Here is a 21199-nt window from a genome sequence, read left to right as displayed (position 1 = left end):
GTGGTTACCAGTTAAGCAGGGGGAAGAGCAATACAGGGGTGGATGAGTGGGAGGTACAAACTTACTGAGTGTAAGATAGGCTACAAACATGTACTGTATTATACAACATGGGGAATATGGCCACTATTTTGCAGTAACTGTAAATGTAGTATAACCTTTAAAAATTGTATTACAAAATAAAAAAATTTAAAATTTAAAAAATCAATTAAAAAAAACAAATAACCTTATAGAACTGAACAAAGCATAACTATAAACAATTAACAATACTAAAATGGCTAGGCATTAAAATCACATCATCAAGCATTTACTGGACTTCTATGTGATTCTTTTGGGGTGGAAGAATTTAAACATTAGTCAACCTTTGTATATGAGTGAACTCTAACATAAAGGCAGCAACTTTAAAAAGCCAAGCAGTGAGAAATTCCAACCTTTCAAAGAGTCTTAATTTACAGTCCCAGCAATTAACCCTTATCTGTTAAATAATAACATCATATAATGGTACACTTTCTTTTTTATGGATTCTTGAGAAGTCAGAATTGTAGGATTTTAAAAATATATTCATTAATTCATTACATGAATCATAATCAAAAGTAGGCCATGCCCTTAAGTAGAATAAGTGAAACTGTGCTATGATGAGCCCAGTGTACTTGCTGAAGGCAGACAAGGGATAAACATCTTTTTTTTTTTAACTATTGGAGTATAATTGCTTCACAATGTTGTGTTAGTTTCTGCTGTATAACAAAGTGAATAAGCTATATGCATATGTATATCCCCTCACTCTTACATCTCCCTCCCACCCTCCTTATCCCACCGCTCTAGGTGGTCGCAAAGCACAGAGCTGATCTCCCTGTGTTATGCAGCTGCTTCCCACTAGTTAAGTATTTTACATTTGGTAGTGTATATATGTCAATGTTACTCTCTCACTTCATCTCAGCTTACCCTTCCCCCTCCCCGTGTCCTCAAGTCCATTCTCTATGTCTGTCTTTATTCCTGTCCTGCCCCTAGGTTCATCAGAACCATTTTTTTTTTTTTTAGATTCCATATGTATGTGTTAGCATACGGTATTTGTTTTTCCCTTTGTTTCCTCTGCAAAAACAGCCCATTCATTATCTGGACTATAACTGTTCTTTGAACATAACTTGAATATTTATTTGTTCAAATAACTCAAGAAGAGGCAAATGCTTACACAGTTCTGTTATATTATAGTCTCTTCTATGTGCGTTAGTGACATTTTGGAGACCATCCTACACTTACTAGGTGGAACTTAACTAGAAGACTCTAAAAGGGTATTATTATAATGATTTCTATTATCCAGGAAAAAAAAGATACTCTGCTGTATCTGAAAGCTTATTTTTAAAGTGTTGCAGTATATGCTACCTCAGTAATCTCTCCCTAATGAATCACACACATAATGATCAAAATATTGTATCTGAAATGTAAAACCATTTTAACTATGCAAATTAAGAAATTGGCATAATTATGGTGACACAATTACTCTACATGTCTAACTTTATGAAGTAGCAAATGAACAGATCAAATATTCACTCACCTGGTCAAAAATTACTACTCCTCACTCCAATGACAGTTTTTGCAGAAACAGAAAAACCCATCCTAAAATTTATATGGAATCACAGGGGATGTTGAAGAGCCAAAACAATATTGAAAAAGAGGTACAGAACTAATGACACATACTTCCTGATTTCAAAACTTACTACAAAGCTACTAAAATCTAAACAGTGTGATACAGGTACTCTACAGACATACAGACCAACGAAATAGAATAGAGAGCCCAAAAATAAACCTTCGCATATACGGTTCAAATGATTTTTGACAAGAGTGCTAATAAGACCATTCAACAGGAGACTTCCCTGGTGGCGCAGTGGTTAAGAATCCTCCTGCCAATGCAGGGGACATAGGTTCGATCCCTGGTACGGGAAGATCCATATGCCGCAGAGGAACTAAGCCCATGTGTCACAACTACTTAGCCTGCACTCTAGAGCCCTCATGCCATGACTACTGAGGCCTGTGCGCCCTAGAGCCTGTGCTCCACAACAAGAGAAGCCACCATAATGAAAAGCCTGCACACTGCAATGAAGTGTAGCTGCATCTTGCTGCAACTAGAGAAAGCCTGTGCATAGCAACAAAGACCCAACGCAGCCAACAAGAATTAACAAACAAACAAAAAAAAGACCATTCAACGGAGAAAGGACAGTGTTTTCAACAAATGATATTAGGGAAAAATGGCTATCCATAAGCAAAAGAATGACGTTGGACCCTTACCTACCACTGTATACAAAAAATTAACTCAAAATGGATCAAAGACCTAAGACTATAAAACTCTTCGAAGAAAACATGGGCAAAAGCTTCACGTTATCAGATTTGGCAATGATTTCTTGGGTATGACACCAAAGGCACATAATGATCAAGGCACAGGCAACATAAGAAAAACAGACAAACTGGACTTCAAAAAAATTTATACATTTTGTGCACCTAGAGACACTATCAACACAGTAAAAAGGCAACCCACAGAATGAGAGAAAATATTTGCAAACCATCTTTCTACATAATGATCAAGGGATCAATCCAAGAAGAAAACATAACAATTATAAATATTTATGTACCCAACACAGGAGCACCTCAATACATAAGGCAAATGCTAACAGCCATAAAAAGGAGAAATCAATGGTAACACAATAATAGTGGGGGACTTGAACACCAAACTTACACCAATAGACAGATCATCCAGACAGAAAATAAATATGGAAACACAAGCTTTAAATGACAAAACAGACCAGAGAGACTTAATTGATATTTTTAGGATGTTCTACCCAAAAGCGAAAGAATACACTTTCTTTCAAGTGCACATGGAAGGTTCTCCAGAACAGATCACATTTGGGTCACAAATCAAACCTTGGAAAATTTAAGAAAACTGAAGTTGTATCAAGCATCTTTTCTGACCACAATGCTATGAGATTAGAAATCAATTACAGGAAAAAAACAGTAAAAAACACAAATACATGGACACTAAACAGTGCGCTGCTAAATAACCAAGGGATCACTGAAGAAGTCAAAGAGGAAATCAAAAAATACCTAGAAACAAATGACAACGAAAAAATGACAATCCAAAACCTATCGGATGCAGCAAAGGCAGTTCGAGGAGGGAAGTTCATAGCAATTCAAGCTCAAGAAACAAGAAAAATCTCAAATAAACAATCTAACCTTACACTTAAAGCAACCAGAAAAAGAACAAAGAAAATCCAAAATGAGTAGAAGGAAAGAAATCATAAAGATCAGAGCAGAAATAAATGAAATAGAAACAAAGAAAACAATAGCAAACACCAATGAAACTAAATCTGGTTCTTTGAGAAGATAAACAAAATTGATAAACCATTAGCCAGACTCATCAAGAAGAAAAGGGAGAATACTTAAATCAATAGAATTAGAAATGAAAAAGGAGAAATTACAACTGACACCGCAGAAGTAAAAAGATCGTAAGAGACTACTACAAGCAATTATATGCCAAAAAAATGGAAATCTGAAAGAAATGGACAAATTCTTGGAAAAGTACAACCTTCCAAGATTCAACCAGGAAGAATTAGAAAATATAACCAGACCAATCACAGGTAATGAAATTGAAACTGCAGTTAAAAATCTTTCAACAAATAAAAGTCCAGGACCACATGGCTTCACAGGCAAATTCTATCAAACATTTAGAGAAGAGCTAACACCTATCCTTCTCAAACTCTTCCAAAAAAATGCAGAGGGAGGAACACTCCCAAACTCATTCTAAGAGGCAACCATCACCCTGATACCAAAACCAGACAAAGATATCACAAAAAAAGAAAATTATAGACCAATATCACTAATGAACTTAGATGCAAAAATCCTCAACAAAATACTAGCAAACAGAATCCAACAACACATTAAAAGGATCATACACCATGATCAAATGGGGTTTATCCCAGGAATGCAAGGATTCTTGAATATACTCAAATCAATCAATGTGATACACCATATTAACAAACTGAAGGATAAAAACCATATGATCATCTCAATAGATGCAGGAAAAGCTTTTGACAAAATTCAACACCCATTTATGATAAAAACTCTCCAGAAAGTGGGCATAGAGGGAACCTACCTCGACATAATAAAAGCCATATACAACAAACCCACAGCAAACATAATTCTCAATGGTGAAAAACTGAAAGCATTTCCTCTAAGATCAGGAACAAGACAAGGATGTCCACTCTCGCCACTATTATTCAACACAGTATTGGAAGTCATAGCCACAGCAATTAGACAAGAAAAAGAAATAAAAGGAATACGAATTGGAAAAGAAGAAGTAAAACTGTCACTGTTTGCAGATGACATGACACTATACGTAGAAAATCCTAAAGATGCCACCAGAAAACTACTAGAACTAATCAATGAATTTGGTAAGGTTGCAGGATACAAAATTAATGCACAGAAATCTCTTGCATTCCTATACACTAACAACGAAAGATCAGAAAGAGAAATTAAGAAAACAATCCCATTACAATCACAACAAAAAGAATAAAATACCTAGGAATAAACCTACCTAAGGAGACAAAGACCTGTACTCATAAAACTATAAAACACTGATGAAAGAAATCAAAGATAACATAAACAGATGGAGAGATATACCATGCCCCTGGATTGGAAGAATCAATATTGTGAAAAGGACTATACTACCCAAAGCAATCTATAGATTCAGTGCAATTCCTATCAAATTACCAATGGCATTTCTCACAGAATTAGAACAAGAAATTTTACAATTTGTATGGAAACACAAAAAGACCCTGAATAGCCAAAGCAATCTTGAAAAAGAAAAACAAAGCTGGAGGAATCAGGCTCCCAGACTTCAGACTATACTACAAAGCTACAGTAATCAAGACAGTATGGTACTGGCACAAAAACAGAAATCTAGATCAATGGAACAAGACACAAAGCCCAGAGATAAACCCACGCACATACGGTCACCTTATCTTTGACAAAGGAGGCAAGAATATACAATGGAGCAAAGACAGCCTCTTTAATAAGTGGTGCTGGGAAAACTGGACAGCTACATGTAAAAGAATGAAATCAGAATACTTCCTAACACCATACACAAAAAGAAACTCAAAATGGATTAAAGACCTAAATCTAAGGCCAGACACTATCAAACTCTTAGAGGAAAACATAGGCAGAACACTCTATGACATAAATCACAGCAAGATCCTTTCTGACCCACCTCCTAGAGTAAGGGAAATAAAAACAAAAATAAACAAATGACCTAATGAAACTTAAAAGCTTTTGCACAGCAAAGGAAACCATAAACAAGATGAAAAGACAACCCTCAGAATGGGAGAAAATATTTGCAAATGAAGCAACTGACAAAGGATTAACCTCCAAGATATACAAGCAGCTCATGCAGCTCAATGTCACAAAAACAAACAACCCAGTCCAAAAATGGGCGGAAGACCTAAATAGACATTTCTCCAAAGAAGATATACAGATTGCCAACAAACACACGAAAGGATGCTCAACATCACTAATCCTTAGAGAAATGCAAATCAAAACTACAATGAGGTATCACCTACACCAGTCAGAATGGCCATCATCAAAAAATGTACAAACAATAAATGCTGGAGAGGGTTTGGAGAAAAGGGAACCCGCTTGCACTGTTGGTGGGAATGTAAATTCATAGAGCCACTATGGAGAACAGTATGGAGGTTCCTTAAAAAAGTAAAAATAGATCTACCATATGACCCAGCAATCCCACTACTGGGCATATACCCTAAGAAAACCATAATTCAAAAAGATACATGTGCCACAATGTTCATTTCAGCACTATTTACAATAGCCAGGATATGGAAGCAATCTAAATGTCCATCAATAGATGACTGGATAAAGGAGATGTGGCTCATATATAAAGCGGAATATTACTCAGCCATAAAAACGAACCAAGTTGAGTTATTTGTAGTGAGGTGGATGGACCTAGAATCTGTCATACAGAGTGAAGTAAGTCAGAAAGAGAAAAACAAATACCGTATGCTAACGTATATGTATAGAAGTTTAAAAAGCAGTACTGATGAACCTAGTGGCAGGGCAGGAATAAAGATGCAGACGTAGAGAACAGACCTGAGGGCACGGGGGGGAAGGGGAAGCTGGGATGAAGTGAGAGAGTAGCATTGACATATATACACTACCAAATGTAAAATAGATAGCTAGCGGGAAGCTGCTGCCTAGCACAGGGAGATCAGCTCGGTGCTTTGTGACGACCTAGAGGGATGGGATATGGAGGGTGGGAGGAAGGCTCAAGAGTGAGGGGATATGGGGATATATGTATACATATAGCTGATTCACTTTGTTGTACAGCAGAAACTAACACAACATTGTAAAGCATTTATACTCCAATAAAGATGTGGAAAAAAAAATGGGCAAAGGATCTGAATAGATATTTCTGCAAAGCAGATATACAGATGGCCAATATGCACATGAAACGATGTTCAACATCACTCATCATTAGGGAAATGCAAAAAAACCCCTACAATGAGATACCCCCTCACATCCATTAGGGTGGCTGCTATAACAAATAAAGCAGAAAAATAACAAGTGTTGTAAAGGATGTGGAGAAACTGGAACACTTGTGTAGTATGGATGGGAATATAAATTGTATAGCCACTGTGGAAAACAGTATGGTGGTCCTCCAAAAAAATAAAAATAGAAGAATTCTGGCATGGATGGTCGTGATGGTAGCACAACATTATGAATGTATTTTATACCACTGAACTGTACACTTTAAAATTGTTTGGATGGCAAATTTTATGTTATGTGTACATTACCACAGTAAAAAGAATGAAAGAAAGGGGAAAGAAAGAGGAAAAAAAAGAAATTGGAGAAAAAAGAAAGCTACTACTGCTCTCATTAGAAACTTTTAGGATATCAAAATAAGTAAATAGTTTCAGGTTTTATACAGTTGTTTTACTTTCAAAGCAAGTTACTCAGTATGTTTTAAAACAAACAGTCTTCGGACAGATAGAAGTGTAAAAATACAAGCATTAGGCTAAGACCAGAATTATTAAACCTATCAACCAGCCAGGGAATGGCTGACATATAAAATATAATTATCCTGAATTTCACCAAATATTCCCCCAAATCAATGAATACTTTACTAATCAAATTCTCATAAAAGCTAAAAATTGAAGTCCAAATATTTCACTATCATCTTAAAAGAAAATTAATTTAACATTACTTTAACATTACTTTTTGTTTGTCAATGTGTCTTTCAATTTTTGAATGTGCATATTTCAGACTTTAGCAACAAAACTACTGCATCAGATTCGTCTTTAACCAACAACCTCCAGTGGAATTTAATGTAACCATATAGGAGTTACCCTTTTTATGACAACATAAGACTCTTTTGGAAGAAGGGAAACAAGGAAGGAAATATGGAAAATGCTTTTAAGTGAAATATTTATGAACTGCACAAGAAAAGTGTTCAAAAATTGTCTTGAGAGTTTTAATACATACCAGGCTCCAATTTGATAATTTTTACTGCAGCCAGCTCTCCCGTATGTATATTTCTGGCCTAAAATAAAAATGAAAGTAAAACTTTAAAAAAGTCTGTCAACTATATAAAAGTTACTTGGTACTATGTTAATTAGTTGCTTATCAATCAGGCTTTTAACAAAACTGAAAAACAAAATCTTTATTTCCAGTGAAATGAGTATACTCATTTTCCCAATAAAGAAAATAATAGAAAAAATACACACACACACACACACACAAAATTCTCTTTAATCCCACCACTAAAAAACAACTACTGTTTAAAATTTTGGTGTCCTTCCTCCAAGTCTTTCCTTATATTTACTTAATTAAAAAAATACTCATGGTTTTTATATATTTTATAAATACAGTCATAGGTCATTAAAGGAAAATAAAAAACCAAATCATCTGTATCTTACTACCTAGAGAAAAAAAGTTAACGCTTAGTGTACGTATTTCCTTTTTTGCCTTGTGTATGTGTGCTCAAGTGTGTACGTGTTATAGAAGATGTGCCATCACAGTCTTCGACAACATGATGTGCAATGCTGCCTGATTTTCCACTGATGGTATATATAATTTATTTAACTTATCTGCTATTAGGAATTAATTTATCTGTTATTAGGATTTTAATATTATTTTGGAATTATAGAGAGAGATATATATATCTCATAGCTTTATATCTATCCACAGCCTTGATTATTTCCTTCAAATAAATTCCTAGAAGAGAAACTACTTACCACTTAAGAAAATATCATGGACAGACTTAGTATAATTAATGCTTCAATGATTATCGCTGCAAATATTTTAGCACATATCAAAGTTTATCAGTAAGGCAACCTATAAACATAATTGTTAAGTTAAAAAGTATGTGGATTTAAAATGGACATATTGCCATATTGCTCTGAAAAAAATTATGGGGATTCATACTCTCACCAACCTTAGACGTTAAATCTACGTCTGCCAAGTTGTACTATAGGTACAGATTTTTATTTTATTTTTTTAAAATTATGTACTTTCTCAGTGCTCTACATAATTTTAAATGTCTATATAATAGTTCATATAACCATTTTCCCTTACTGTTAGATATTAAGGATGTTATACATAGTCTTTTCATTATTTAAGACTATTTCTTTCAAATGGATTCTAAGGTATGAGATTACTAGGTCAAGGGTATAAATATGAACATTTAAGGCCATCAACACATACTGCCAAAATAGTCTAAAAGCACTGTGCCATAATATTGTCAACGTTAATGTGAGTGCTCATTTTCATTACACCCAGTGTGGCACACTCTGTGTGGAAATGCTATTTAATAATCTACAACATTTTTCATTTTAGTATATTAGATTTGAATATGAATTTTCACACTTGGCATAAATAAGGAGCATATGATAAAACAGAAAAGAATGACAAAGAATGTAGGGAAGAGAGCCTCAGAAGGGATATTTTTAGAAATGACATATAGAGGGTGAGAAAAATAATAGAATGGGGGAGACGGATGCAGAGGGAAAGTCACAAACAGAAAGGTAGAAGAAAAAAGGATTTTTTCTACAGCAGCAGTCTCAAATATTTTCTGATGAGAAGTTCATATTTTCCCCATCTATTGCGGTAAATAGGGTAAGGAGGAGTCTCAGGAAGAGAAAACAAACAATTTAACTCCCCCCATCCATGGTTACCCTTCCCCCAACTGCAAATGCATTTAGAGAAATGGGAAAAGGTCAGCCAGAAGCCTCACACCATTCCTACCCTCTCCTCTTCCTTGCCTGTGACAAAAGAATCCCCTCAGGTCTTTTCCCCATTCCTAAGATCTTTCAGCATTTTATATCCATACAGTGGAGTATTATTCAGTGATAAAAAGAAATGAGCCATCAAGCCATGAAAAGATATGGAAGAACCGTAAATGCATACTGCTAAGTGAAAGAAACCGGTCTGAAAAAGCTACATACTATATGAGTCCAACTATATGACATTCTGGGAAAGGCAAAACCATAGAAAGAGTAAAAACAACAATGGTTGCCAGGGGTCTGGGTGAAGAGTGATGAACAGGTGAAGTACAGGGAATTTTTAGGATGGTGAAACTATTCTCATATGAAACTGTAATGGATACACGTCATTAGGTATCTGTCAAAATCCATAAAACTGTACAACACAAAGAGTGAACCTTCACGTAAACTATGAACTATAATAATATATCAATACTGGTTCAATAATTGTAATAAATATACCACACTTAATGCAAGATGTTAATAAAAGGGGAAACTGCATAGGTGGGTGGTGGGTGAGGTGTGGATGAATGTAACTCTATGTATCTGCTCAACTAATCTGTAAATATAAAACTATACTAAAATTAAATCTATTAATTATTTTTAAAAGAATATACATAAAATTAAATTTTAAGTATATTGATACTTTCAGACATATTAAGTCAATTTTTATGATTAGAATCAACACGAATATGTTGTATTTCAATTTAACAGAACCAAAATGACGCAAGAACCAAGGACACCTTTTTTTAGAGATTCTGAGGGACTCGGGAAGGAACAGATCACTGGAAGATTTGAACAATCACAGAACCACATAAAATAAATATGGTATTTTAAAATTCAGCTACACCATGCATAAGCCAAAATATACTATATGCCGTTACAGAAATTAAAAAAAAAGAATATAAGCTATAACTCCCACTGACAGAGTAAACACTTAAGTGTCAGTCTCCATTTTGAAGACATATTTCTGTTCTCTCCAAATGAAGAACCGATGGGCAAATGTTCATACTCTGTAATTTTCCAGCTGGATTTTTAAAACAGAAAGCAGTACCAGGCTCTTTTATAATGAAAGGCAAAGAGGCTTTCAGAAAAAAAGATCTAAACAGAGACTTCACAGATTCAATTTACTAAAGAGATCTTTCAGAAATTTAACTATACAATTTCACACTATAATCCAGTGGAGTCATACGCAATACTAGTTTTTGAAACCCAACATTTCCTTTCAACAAATTAAGTGTGATATTCTCAAGTATTTTTTTTAACTTTAACACACAAGAATTTAAAGATCCTACACTGTGTTTATAAAAGGAACTAACAGAAATACCACAGCACCTCTACAAAAAGATCTAAATATATTTCTGATTCCTATTTATTTTAGTAGGTTATTGCTATACACTAATATTTAGACTTAAGGGTATACCGAACACCTAGAAGTCCAATAAAATATTTTACTATAGTTTATCTCTTATTTAATTCTTTATTAATCAGGAATTAAAATTATTAGGTGGAAAAAGATAAATAATAAATGGGATCAATGTCACTATAAAATCCATAAAAGAGCCTTTCCACTTAAATTAAGTTTCTATTCTCATTGCCAAGGTGTTTCCCTTATCTCTTAATATTTCCAAGTCAATTTACTACCGGAGATGTATTTTTACTCAAACTCTCCTGTCTGGATTTTTAATTCATAGTAAAAAGTTAAATTTCCACTTGCACCAAGAAAAAACAATTAAAGATGTTTATCTTCCTAACTTATCCATTTCTATTTCAACAATATTATGCAGTTGCCAGTTTTATAAGCCATGAACTTTCCAACATGCTGTAAAATTTTTAATGTGACTAAAAAATAATTAAAAGAAAAGTCTTGAGTTATCAACAAAGAATAGAAAGATATGATTTAAGGCACAGTACCTCTCAGTGGTGAGGGAGCTGGAAGATAATTTCTTTTAACAGGGGTAAAAAATGTAACTGGCAAGTATTGACAGTCATCTAAAAGTTATAGCAACCAAGACGGTCACCATGAAGATAAATGAGATCAGCTCTTGTATTCCACTTCACTGTTCTTCACATTAGGCCCCTCATCCTATCCCCAGGTAACTTCCTTCCAGCATTTCTTAGGGTCACAAAACTTTTCCATGAAGCCAACTGGGGGCATCAATTTCAAACATACACCTTTCCTCCAAAAATATTCTTTAATATAACAATAGAGAATCCAGATATCTCAATATTTAACAAGCTATGTCTTGTGGCTAGTGACTACTTTTCAGAGTCAAAAGTATGCATCCCAGACTTAAGAATATGAACTACGATACAAAAGTAGTAACACAGCATCTGTAAAGTTTGAAGAAAGCCAAGTAGCTGGTTTGCCCACAAAAGAAGTAAGCAGTCGATTATGTCATAGGTTGCAAAACCTCTATATCTGATTCTCTATGGAACATTGTTTTTGACAGGTTCATTCAATCAACAAATATTACTGAACAATGAATACCAAATATTATTATTTAACAAATATGTGCCAGGCACTGATATTGATACTGGGGATATAACGAAACAAAACAGTGCTGTCTTTAGGAAGCTTTTTATCAGTTGGTGAGACAGAGAAGTGAATAGTAAATACAACAAAGTGTGACAAATCTCTCAAAGGTGATACAAGACAACACAGGAGGGTTCTGAGCCAAGTCAAAGCTGGTTGCAGAAAGCTTCCAGGAAAAAGTAAATCTAAACATGGATATTATGAGAGACTTTCTTGGGAAGACTGGGGTGGGGTAAGGGATTATAACAGAATTCCAGGCAAAGGTGTAAAGATAGGAGAAAACATGGTCATTTCAAAGTAGTAAAATTATCTTGTATTAAGGGAAACATAAGAGTGTAAAGAGACGATGGTGAGAGACAACATTCCTTTGAAGCTCAGGAAAGACTGTATCACCCACTATCCTATTGTAGCCATCATCTACTAACTTCTTGGTCACCCCTTCTTGTTCACTCAGGACTTTATGGTTCCTGGCTCACAGTCTTCCTCTCCACCCCTTTTCTTGGTACCATTCTTAGAGACTTCAACATCCAGATCTACTCTCTGACTTTTCAATCCTTAGCCTCCTATCTGAATCTTGACTTCAAACATCATAATTCCTGATCATGACTTCCTACCCTTTCAGCTCATTTACTCTAGTCGTCCCATTCCAGTGATCTTTCCACCTCATCAATCCAGTGCATTCCCATATGACTACCAATTACATCTCTCAATTCCTCACATCTTCCCTTAACTGTCAGGGTTCCATGGTGCACCATTCTATTTATAATCACTCCCTTACAAACAACCTTAACTTCCTTCTCCTCTTACCCTCTGTCATACTAGCGTAGCAAAATCCTAATCTGATTAAATTTGATTATCCACTAATTCCATACTGATATTGAATAGCTAAATGATACTGGGGAAAAATGTATAAAATCAGACTAACTGGTGTTATTTTCAAATCATAACACAAACCTCAAACTACAAACTACAACTTCTCCATTAGGTTTGATTTTCTACTCTTCAAAAAGAATATTTTATACCTCTCTCTTAAAGCCTTTAATAATGCCTAAGCCTCTGTTTACACACTCCTCTGTTACCTATCCTAACACAGAATTTCACCTTTTCTTTACCTAACACTGTCCTATGTAGTCCTATGGCTTTAACAACCATCTCCAGGATAAATCTCTCCTCACCCAGCTCCAGACTCCTAAATCCATGGAAACCTGACAGGCATGTCAACCCTAACATGCCTAACACATAACACTCAGTTTTCTCTGCTCCATAAACCCATTCATCCTCACATCTTCCCAATCTAAGTAAAATTTACTGCAGCCAGCCAGTTGCTCAAGTACAAAACCCAAGGTCATTCTTCATTTCTTTCCTTCACATTCTTCACATCTGATATCTCAGCAAATAGTGATGGCTTAAAAATATAAAGCAAATCCATTAACTTTCCTCTATCTTCTCTGCTATGCTCTAGTCCAGCTTGTCTCCATTAGGAATTAGCAAACTAATGTGAATGCAAAGGAATAGCAAGTCTAGGATAACCCCTAGTTTCTAGATGGTACAAGTGAATACACACTGTGATTCCATTCACTAAGATGACAGACACAGGAAGATGGACACATTTTATGGGTGGAGGGGAAGGACAGTGAAGGAACATAGATAAGGGGCTCAGATTTGAACATATTTAAAATTTAGGTTCCTATGGAAAACTAACTGGAGATACGGAGAGATCCGGTAAGCCACTTAATAGCTCCTGAAGCTCAAGAGCTAACATGGATTGGAGACAGATTGGGCATCATCAATATTATTGAATCCAGGCCAGTAGATGACATAACCTAGGAGGAGTATGTAGAGTTAGAAGAAAAGAGATTGAAGAGCAGAATCCTAGAATATTACCCACATTTAAGGGATAGGGAAAAAAAACTCTCCACAACAGATCACATGCCAGACCACAAAACAAATTTCAATAAACTTAAGAAGAAGGTAATCATAGCAAGCATCTTTTCCAACCACAGTGATATGAGGCTAGAAATCAACTACAAGAAAAAAAAAAACTGCAAAAAATACAAACACGTGGAGGCTAAACAATATGCTACTAACCAACGAATGGGTCACTGAAGAAACCAAAGAGGAAATCAAAAAATAACTGGAGACAAATGAAAATGGAAACACAACCATCCAAAATCTATGGGATGCAGCAAAAGCAGTTCTAAAAGGAAAGTTTATAGAAATACAAGTGTACCTCGGGAAATGAGAAAAATCTCAAATAAACATCTAACCATACACCTAAAGGAACTAGAAATAGAAGAACAAACGAAACCAAAAGTCAGTAGAAAAGAAATAATAAAAATGAGAGCAGAAAAACGAAATTGAAAATTTTTAAAAATGGGAAAGATCAATAAAACTAAGAGCTGGTTCTTTGAAAAGATGAAGAAAATTGATAAATCTTTAGCCAGACTCATCAAGAAAAAAAGAAAGAAGACCTGAATAAAATCAGAAATGAAAGAGAACGTACAGCTGACATCACATATATCAAAGGATCATAAGAGAATATTACAAACAATTATATGCCAATAAAATGGACAACCCAGAAGAAATGTACAAATTCCTAGAAACATACAAACTCTCAGGACTGAATTAGGAAGAAACAGAAAATATGAACAGATCAATTACCAGTAATGAAATTACATCAGTAAAAAAATTTTTTTTCCAACAAACAAAATTCCAGGACCAGACATCTTAAAAAGTAATTCTACCAAACATTTAAAGAAGAGTTAACACTTATCCTTCTCAAATTACTCCAAAAAATGGAAGAAGAAGGAAAACTTCCAAACTGATTCTAGGAGGTCAGCATCACCCTGATACCAAAACCAAAGACACTACAAAAAAAGAAAATTAAACAACAATATCACTGAACATAGATGCAAAAATCCTCAACAAAATATGAGCAAATTGAATTTAACAATACATTAAAAGGATTATACATTATGATCAAGTGATATTTATCCCAGGGATGTAAGGATGGTTCAAAAGCTGCAAATCAATCAATGTGATACACCACATTAACAAACTGAAGAATAAAAATCATATCATCATCTTGAGAGATGCACAAAAAGCGTTTGACAAAGTTCAACATTCATTTATAATAAAGACTCTCAACAAAGTGGGTGGGTATAAAGGGAACATACCTCAACACAATAAAAACCATATATGACAAATCTACAGTCAACATCATACTTAACAGTGGAAAGCTGAAAGCATTTCCTGTAAGAGCAAGAACAAGACAAGGATGTCCACTCTCACCACTTATATTCAACACAGTTTTGGAAGTCCTAACCACAGCAATTAGAGAAGAAAAATAAATAAAAGGAATCCAAACTGGAATAAGTAAAACTGTCAGTGTTTGTAGATGACATTATATTATGTAGAGAGAAAATCTTTAAGATACCACAAAAAAAACTATTAAAACTAATAAATGAATTTAGTAAAACTGCAAGATAAAAATTAATATATTATTGTAGCTTTATAGTAGTTTGAAATCAGGGAGCATGATACCTTTAGTTTTGTTTTTCTTTTTCAAGATTGTTTTGAAACCTATTGTGTCTCTATACACTAGTAATTAACTATCAGAAAGAGAAATTAAGAAAACAATCCCATTTACAATTGCATCAAGAAGAATAAAATACTTAGGAATAAATCTAACCAAGGTGGTAAAAGACTTGTACTAGGAAAACTGTAAGACACTGACGAAAGAAACTGCAGACAACACGAACAAAGGGAAAGATATGTCATGTTCATGAATTAGAATAATTAATATTATTAAAATGACCATACTACTGGTGGCAATCTACAGATTCAATGCAATCCCTGTCAAAATACCAATGGCATTTTTCACAGAACTAGAACAAATAATTCTGAAATTTATATGGAAACACAAAACATTCCAGATAACCAAAACAATCTTGAAAAAGTAGAACAAAGCTGGAGGTATCACACTCCCTGATTTATTTATACTATAAAGCTACAGTAATCAAAATGGTATGGTACTGGCACATAGGTCAATGGAACAGAATAGAGAGCCCAGAAATATCCACACTTACACGGTCAATTAATCTATGGCAAAGGAGGCAAGAATATATAATGGGGAAAAGACAGCCTCTTCAAAATATGGTGCTTGGAAAACTGGAGAGCTACATGCAAAAGAATCAAACTAGACCACTTTCTCACACCATATACATATACCTTAAACTCAAAATGGATTAAAGACTTAAATGTAAGACCTGAAACCATAAAACTGAGGAAAACACAGGCAGTACACTATTTGACATTGGTCTTAGCAATATTTTTTTGAATGTCTCCTCAAGTAAGGGAAAAACGAAAATAAAAAAACTGGACTAAATCAAACTAAGAAGCTTTTACACAGCAAAGGAAACTACCAACAAACAAAAATGCTGCCTATTGAATGGGAGAAGATATGTGCAAACATAATATCCCATAAGGGGTTAATATTCAAAATACGTAAACGGCTCATACAACTCAACATCAAAAAAAAAAACAAAAAACCAGATTAAAAAATGGGCAGAGGACTTGAACTGACACTTTTCAAAAGAAGACATACAGAGAGCCAACATACATATGAAAAAATGCTCAATACCACTAATCAGAGAAATGTTAATCAAAACCACAATGTCACAGCTATCAGAATGGTTATCACCAAAAAGACAAACAAACAAATAAAAAGTGTTGGCAAGGATGTGGAGAAAAGGGAACCCTCATGCACTCTTGGTGGGATGTAAATTGGTGCAGCCACTATGGAAAACATTATGAAGGTTCCTCAAAAATTCAAAAATAGAACTGCCATATGATCCAGCAATATCACTTCTGGGCATGTATGCGAAGATAACAAAAATACAGATTCAAAAAGATACGTGTGTGCCACTATTCACTGCAGATTTATTTACCATAGCCAAGATATGAAAGCAACCCAAGTGGAGATACACACACACACACACACACACACACACACACACACACACACACACACACACACACACACAGAGAGGAATATTACTTAGCCATAAAAAATGAAATCTTGCCATTTGTGACAATGTGGATAACCTCGTGGGTATTATGCTAAGTGAAATAAGTCAGACAAACACTGTATGATTTCACTTGTATGTGGAATCTAAAGAACAAAATAAACAAAACAAAACAGAAACAGATCAAAGAACAAACCGGTGGTTGCCAGAGGGGAGGGGGATGAAGGATGAGTAAAATAAGTGAGGGAGATTAAGAGGTACAAACTTCCAGTCACAAAATAAATAAGTCACAGTGATGTAATATACAGCATAGGGAATAGAGTCAATAACAGTGTGTAATAAATTTGTATAGTGACAGATGGTAACTAGACTTACTGCTGTCATCATTTTGTAATGTATAAAAATATCAAATCACTGTTGTAATCTGAAACTAATATAATACTGTAAGTCAACTACACCTCAATAAAAATTTTAAAAATAGGTAGGTAGGTAGGTAGATAAGAAGGAGGCAAGGAAGGAAGGAAGGAAGGGAGGGAGGGAGGGAGGGAGGAAGGAAGGGAGGAAGGGAGGAAGGAAACAGACAAAACTAAAACTACAACTACTCTAGAGATACTGTTCTATTAGAATCTCAGTTTGGAGGAAATTTTGGAAATGATCTAACTCAATCTTTTTTCTAAAAAAGCAATTTTCTTCTTAGTTCATGGAGGTCATTTGATCAATCTCATACATTCATTTTGTAGGATAAATTTAGTTGTATAAAGACTTTTTATGATAAGCAAAATCTACTCTCCTATAATTTCTCCTCAATGGTCCCAGTTTTGGTCTATGAGATAAAGTTGATTGAGTCTATTCCTCCTATGACAAATTTCAGATATCTAAATTCATTGATTTATTCAGTAAGTATGTATTGATTTATTCAGTAAGTATGTATTGCCATTCCTATGGCAGTTAGGGGGCCTAGTTCTAATTTTAACTCTGCTCAGACAGAAACATAAAAGCTCCCTTCTATCTATGGATGAAACATGCTAACTTCTTCAACATGCTACATACAGATTCCAGACTCTTACCACCATTCTGATTACTATGTGTTTTGACTATGTGCTCAAAGTCTGATGTCCAACAAAAATGATAGTAGTTAAAATATTAGATTCATTACAAAAGTCATGTTATAAGTGACTTTTCTTTCTTCAAATTTCTATAAAGTTATGATATTTTTAAAATTTAAAAATAAATGTTGAAAGTGTTATATTCGAAATACAATGCAGTACTTTATCCTGTGGTAAGAGTAAAGTGCTTCATTTTACTTCTATTATAAATCTTTTTGGGAAAAAGGGAGGTCATAAACACATATTATATACTATATAAATTATGTAAATTTCAAGGAAACCACTTCCAATAAGATTGTCAAATTTATGTCAACAAAATATAATAAGGGGGGAGCCACACATAGCATATCCTCCACATGAAAATTTAATATAAAGATTAGTCATTCATTATTTTTTCATTTACTCAGCATCCCTTATGCATCAGGTACTTCAGGTATGAGGGTAGTACTGGTGGGGTGACAGCAAAGAATTAAAGATTTATCTGCCTTGTTTGAGTTTCAATGGGACAGATTTTAGATCCAAACAGGAAAGTTTTCTATAGCACTTAAAAAGGAACCAACTGCTTCTAGTATATCATTATTTAAATAAGTTAAATGACCCTTTGTCAAGGATAGGGTAGGGGACACATGTACTGTGTAAGAGGTCCCTGCCAGCTCCCAAATTCCTTAATTTTTGTGAGGCAAGTTATTTCCAAGCTGCCTTCCAGATCTAGACAGGTGCTCCCTCTCCCACAGAAGGAGGCTGTACTGCAGGGTTTGCCCCACTACCAGGCAGACATATTCAGAGTCTAAGGCCTGCCTGTTAGGGTGACCCTAAATCTGTCCAGATGACTTATATCTCAGGACACACTAAAGCCTTAGTATGTTAGGATACTTACTTGTCTTTGAGAAGAATTTTTCTAATCCTCTCCTAATACAGATTGATTTTATTAAAGGGAGCATTCCTTCTAGAGGATTACTTAAATTGTAATTATCTGGAGGCCTTCATGGCAAAGCAAAGGGAGAAAAGGGCTTGAGTTAAGATTAAAAGAGGTAGGGAAAAAACAAACATGAAAACGTAAGCGTAAAATAAGGTAACAGAAATACATTACATTACATTATTAATAATAAAAAAAAGAGGTAGGAAATATGTAAACTCTCAATCACTGCTGGTGGGTGCAACTATTGAGGGGAATAATAGGTCAAATTCACTAAAACTTTAGCCAGAAGGACTCCCCCAGGATTGGCATCTCTTGCCCCATGTGCAGCCACATTTTCATGCAGTGTGAAATTAACAACGTGGATAAAGATCTCAACACAAGGAAAAAAAGAAAATTTAATTCTAGAAATTTACTTAAAGAAATAATTAGATATGTGAAAAGAATTTGTTCAAGGATACGGATCACAGCATGCTTATAATAAGGAAATACTGGAGATAATCTGCTTGTTCAACAATAATGAATTAAACACTGTACAATGATACAAGGAAATAATACACAAATATTAAATGTGTATATCTACTCACATGAAAAGTTGTTTGTGACATACTGTTAAATGAAAAAAGTACCTTATCAAATATATATGCTATATAATATACTACATATAGTATGCTTAAATATATGCTTATATAATGTATATTATGATCTATGTATGTGTCCTTAATATGACTTTTTAAAAGTCTTGAAAGATATACAAAAATGTTCATCTTTCGGTAAAAGAGGTACATGTAATTTTTCATTTACTCCTACATCCAAGTTTTCGAAAATAAATACATATTACTTAAAATGTATTTTTTGAAAAGAAGGTAGGAAAGAAGGCTATCTATTCTGAGGCGAGGACGAGAGAGGCAAATAGGAAGGCAAGTCCTACCCATGGATCTACAGAAAGAAAAGGAAATTATTCCTGGAAAAAAAACATTATAGGGGACCCAAGCATCTCCACTATTACAATTAGGAACTAAAAAGCTTAAAATGCAAAAGTTGTTAATAATTTATTGCAACTTATGTCTATTAAAATATACTGTCATGCCCACATTGGATCCTTCCTGATATTGATAAGAGGTAGGTTTAAAAAAGAAGGACAAAAAGGCACAGGGCACCTAGAAAAGAGGGTGCATGTATGTGAGGGGTAACACACTGGTTCACAAGACATCCTTCTCAGGCTGTGACAAATTAGACATAGGCAAACAGAAGTAACCAGCTAATGCTACAGAAGGTAGGCTATTCTACTGCCTGAAAGAATTAGCATTTTGTTTATTTTAACTTAGAATAGCATTACCAAATCTAGTCTATGGGACTCAGTTATCTTCGGTAACAAGAAGTCTAAAGTTCCAACAAAATGAGCACAAGAGAAGGCACATCAGGAAGGGTGTCTAACAACCAAGAAAAAAAACACTTTCTCTTTTTACTTATTAACATTGTAGGGTGGCTATGAGCTACTGATAAGTTCATCTCCACAGTAAAAGCAAGTCAAGCCTGGGCTCCAATTTGGAAGTTTTAAGGGTAAGAGTAACGACCAGGTGGGTAACCAGGAAATAGTACTTCTGAGAGTTGGTGCTAAGACCTGAAGCTTATATGCATATTCAAATCAATCCAAAAAATCCCTCACCTCTCAGCAGAGGGGTAAGGCTGCCAAGTCTCATTTGACCATCTGCCCATAATTTGCTTAGAGCTTATTATGTGCTAGACAATGTGTTAAAGGGCTATGTATACAGCAACGAATTTAAAGATGTAGTCCCGAGGCAGTTTGGTATAGTGGAAAGAACAGAGATCATAGAGTCAGAAGATCTGGATTCATGTCCTCACAGTGCCACCTACTATCTGTAAGATCTAGAGCAAATATCATACAACTTATGATACAACATAATATACATACAACATACAACTTATGATATAAGCAAATATCATACAACTTCTTCTTGGGTAAACTAGAGGTGATAATGCATCTGTACCACCTACCTCATAGGATTATTGTGAGAAACAAGTAATATACTGATTATGAAAGAGCTAAACAAACATTAGTCACTCATTCATTTTAATCCAATTTCATTTTTATAAAAATGTTAGAAGGTGGGGGCCTATATGATTCATGGGCCCAAACACCTCCGAGGATAGACTGGTCTATCAGCCTGGCTTCCCACATCATCTTCTCAAAATCTCAGTGGGAGATTATGACATTTAACAGACATAGAGTTACACTAGACATAAATTCATCTTGCCTTTTTCAAAGAGTTATCTACACT

General features: G+C 34.6%; 1 protein-coding gene across 3 annotated transcripts in view; it reads right to left on the bottom strand.

Moving 5' to 3' along the window:
• Positions 1–21199, bottom strand: part of MAP4K5 (mitogen-activated protein kinase kinase kinase kinase 5) — a 152831-nt gene that overhangs the window by 122157 nt on the left and 9475 nt on the right. For all 3 annotated transcript variants that reach the window (XM_082452103.1, XM_082452104.1, XM_082452105.1), the window contains exon 3: positions 7534–7591. In XM_082452103.1, the coding sequence (XP_082308229.1) occupies positions 7534–7591 (58 nt within the window). The remainder of the gene's footprint in view (positions 1–7533; positions 7592–21199) is intronic.

Source organism: Balaenoptera physalus (genome assembly GCF_965194825.1).
Source record: "Balaenoptera physalus genome assembly, chromosome: 2".
Classification (NCBI taxonomy): Eukaryota; Metazoa; Chordata; class Mammalia; order Artiodactyla; family Balaenopteridae; genus Balaenoptera; species Balaenoptera physalus.
The sequence above is the reverse complement of the archived record's forward strand: the minus strand, read 5'-3'. Positions and strand labels throughout refer to the sequence as shown.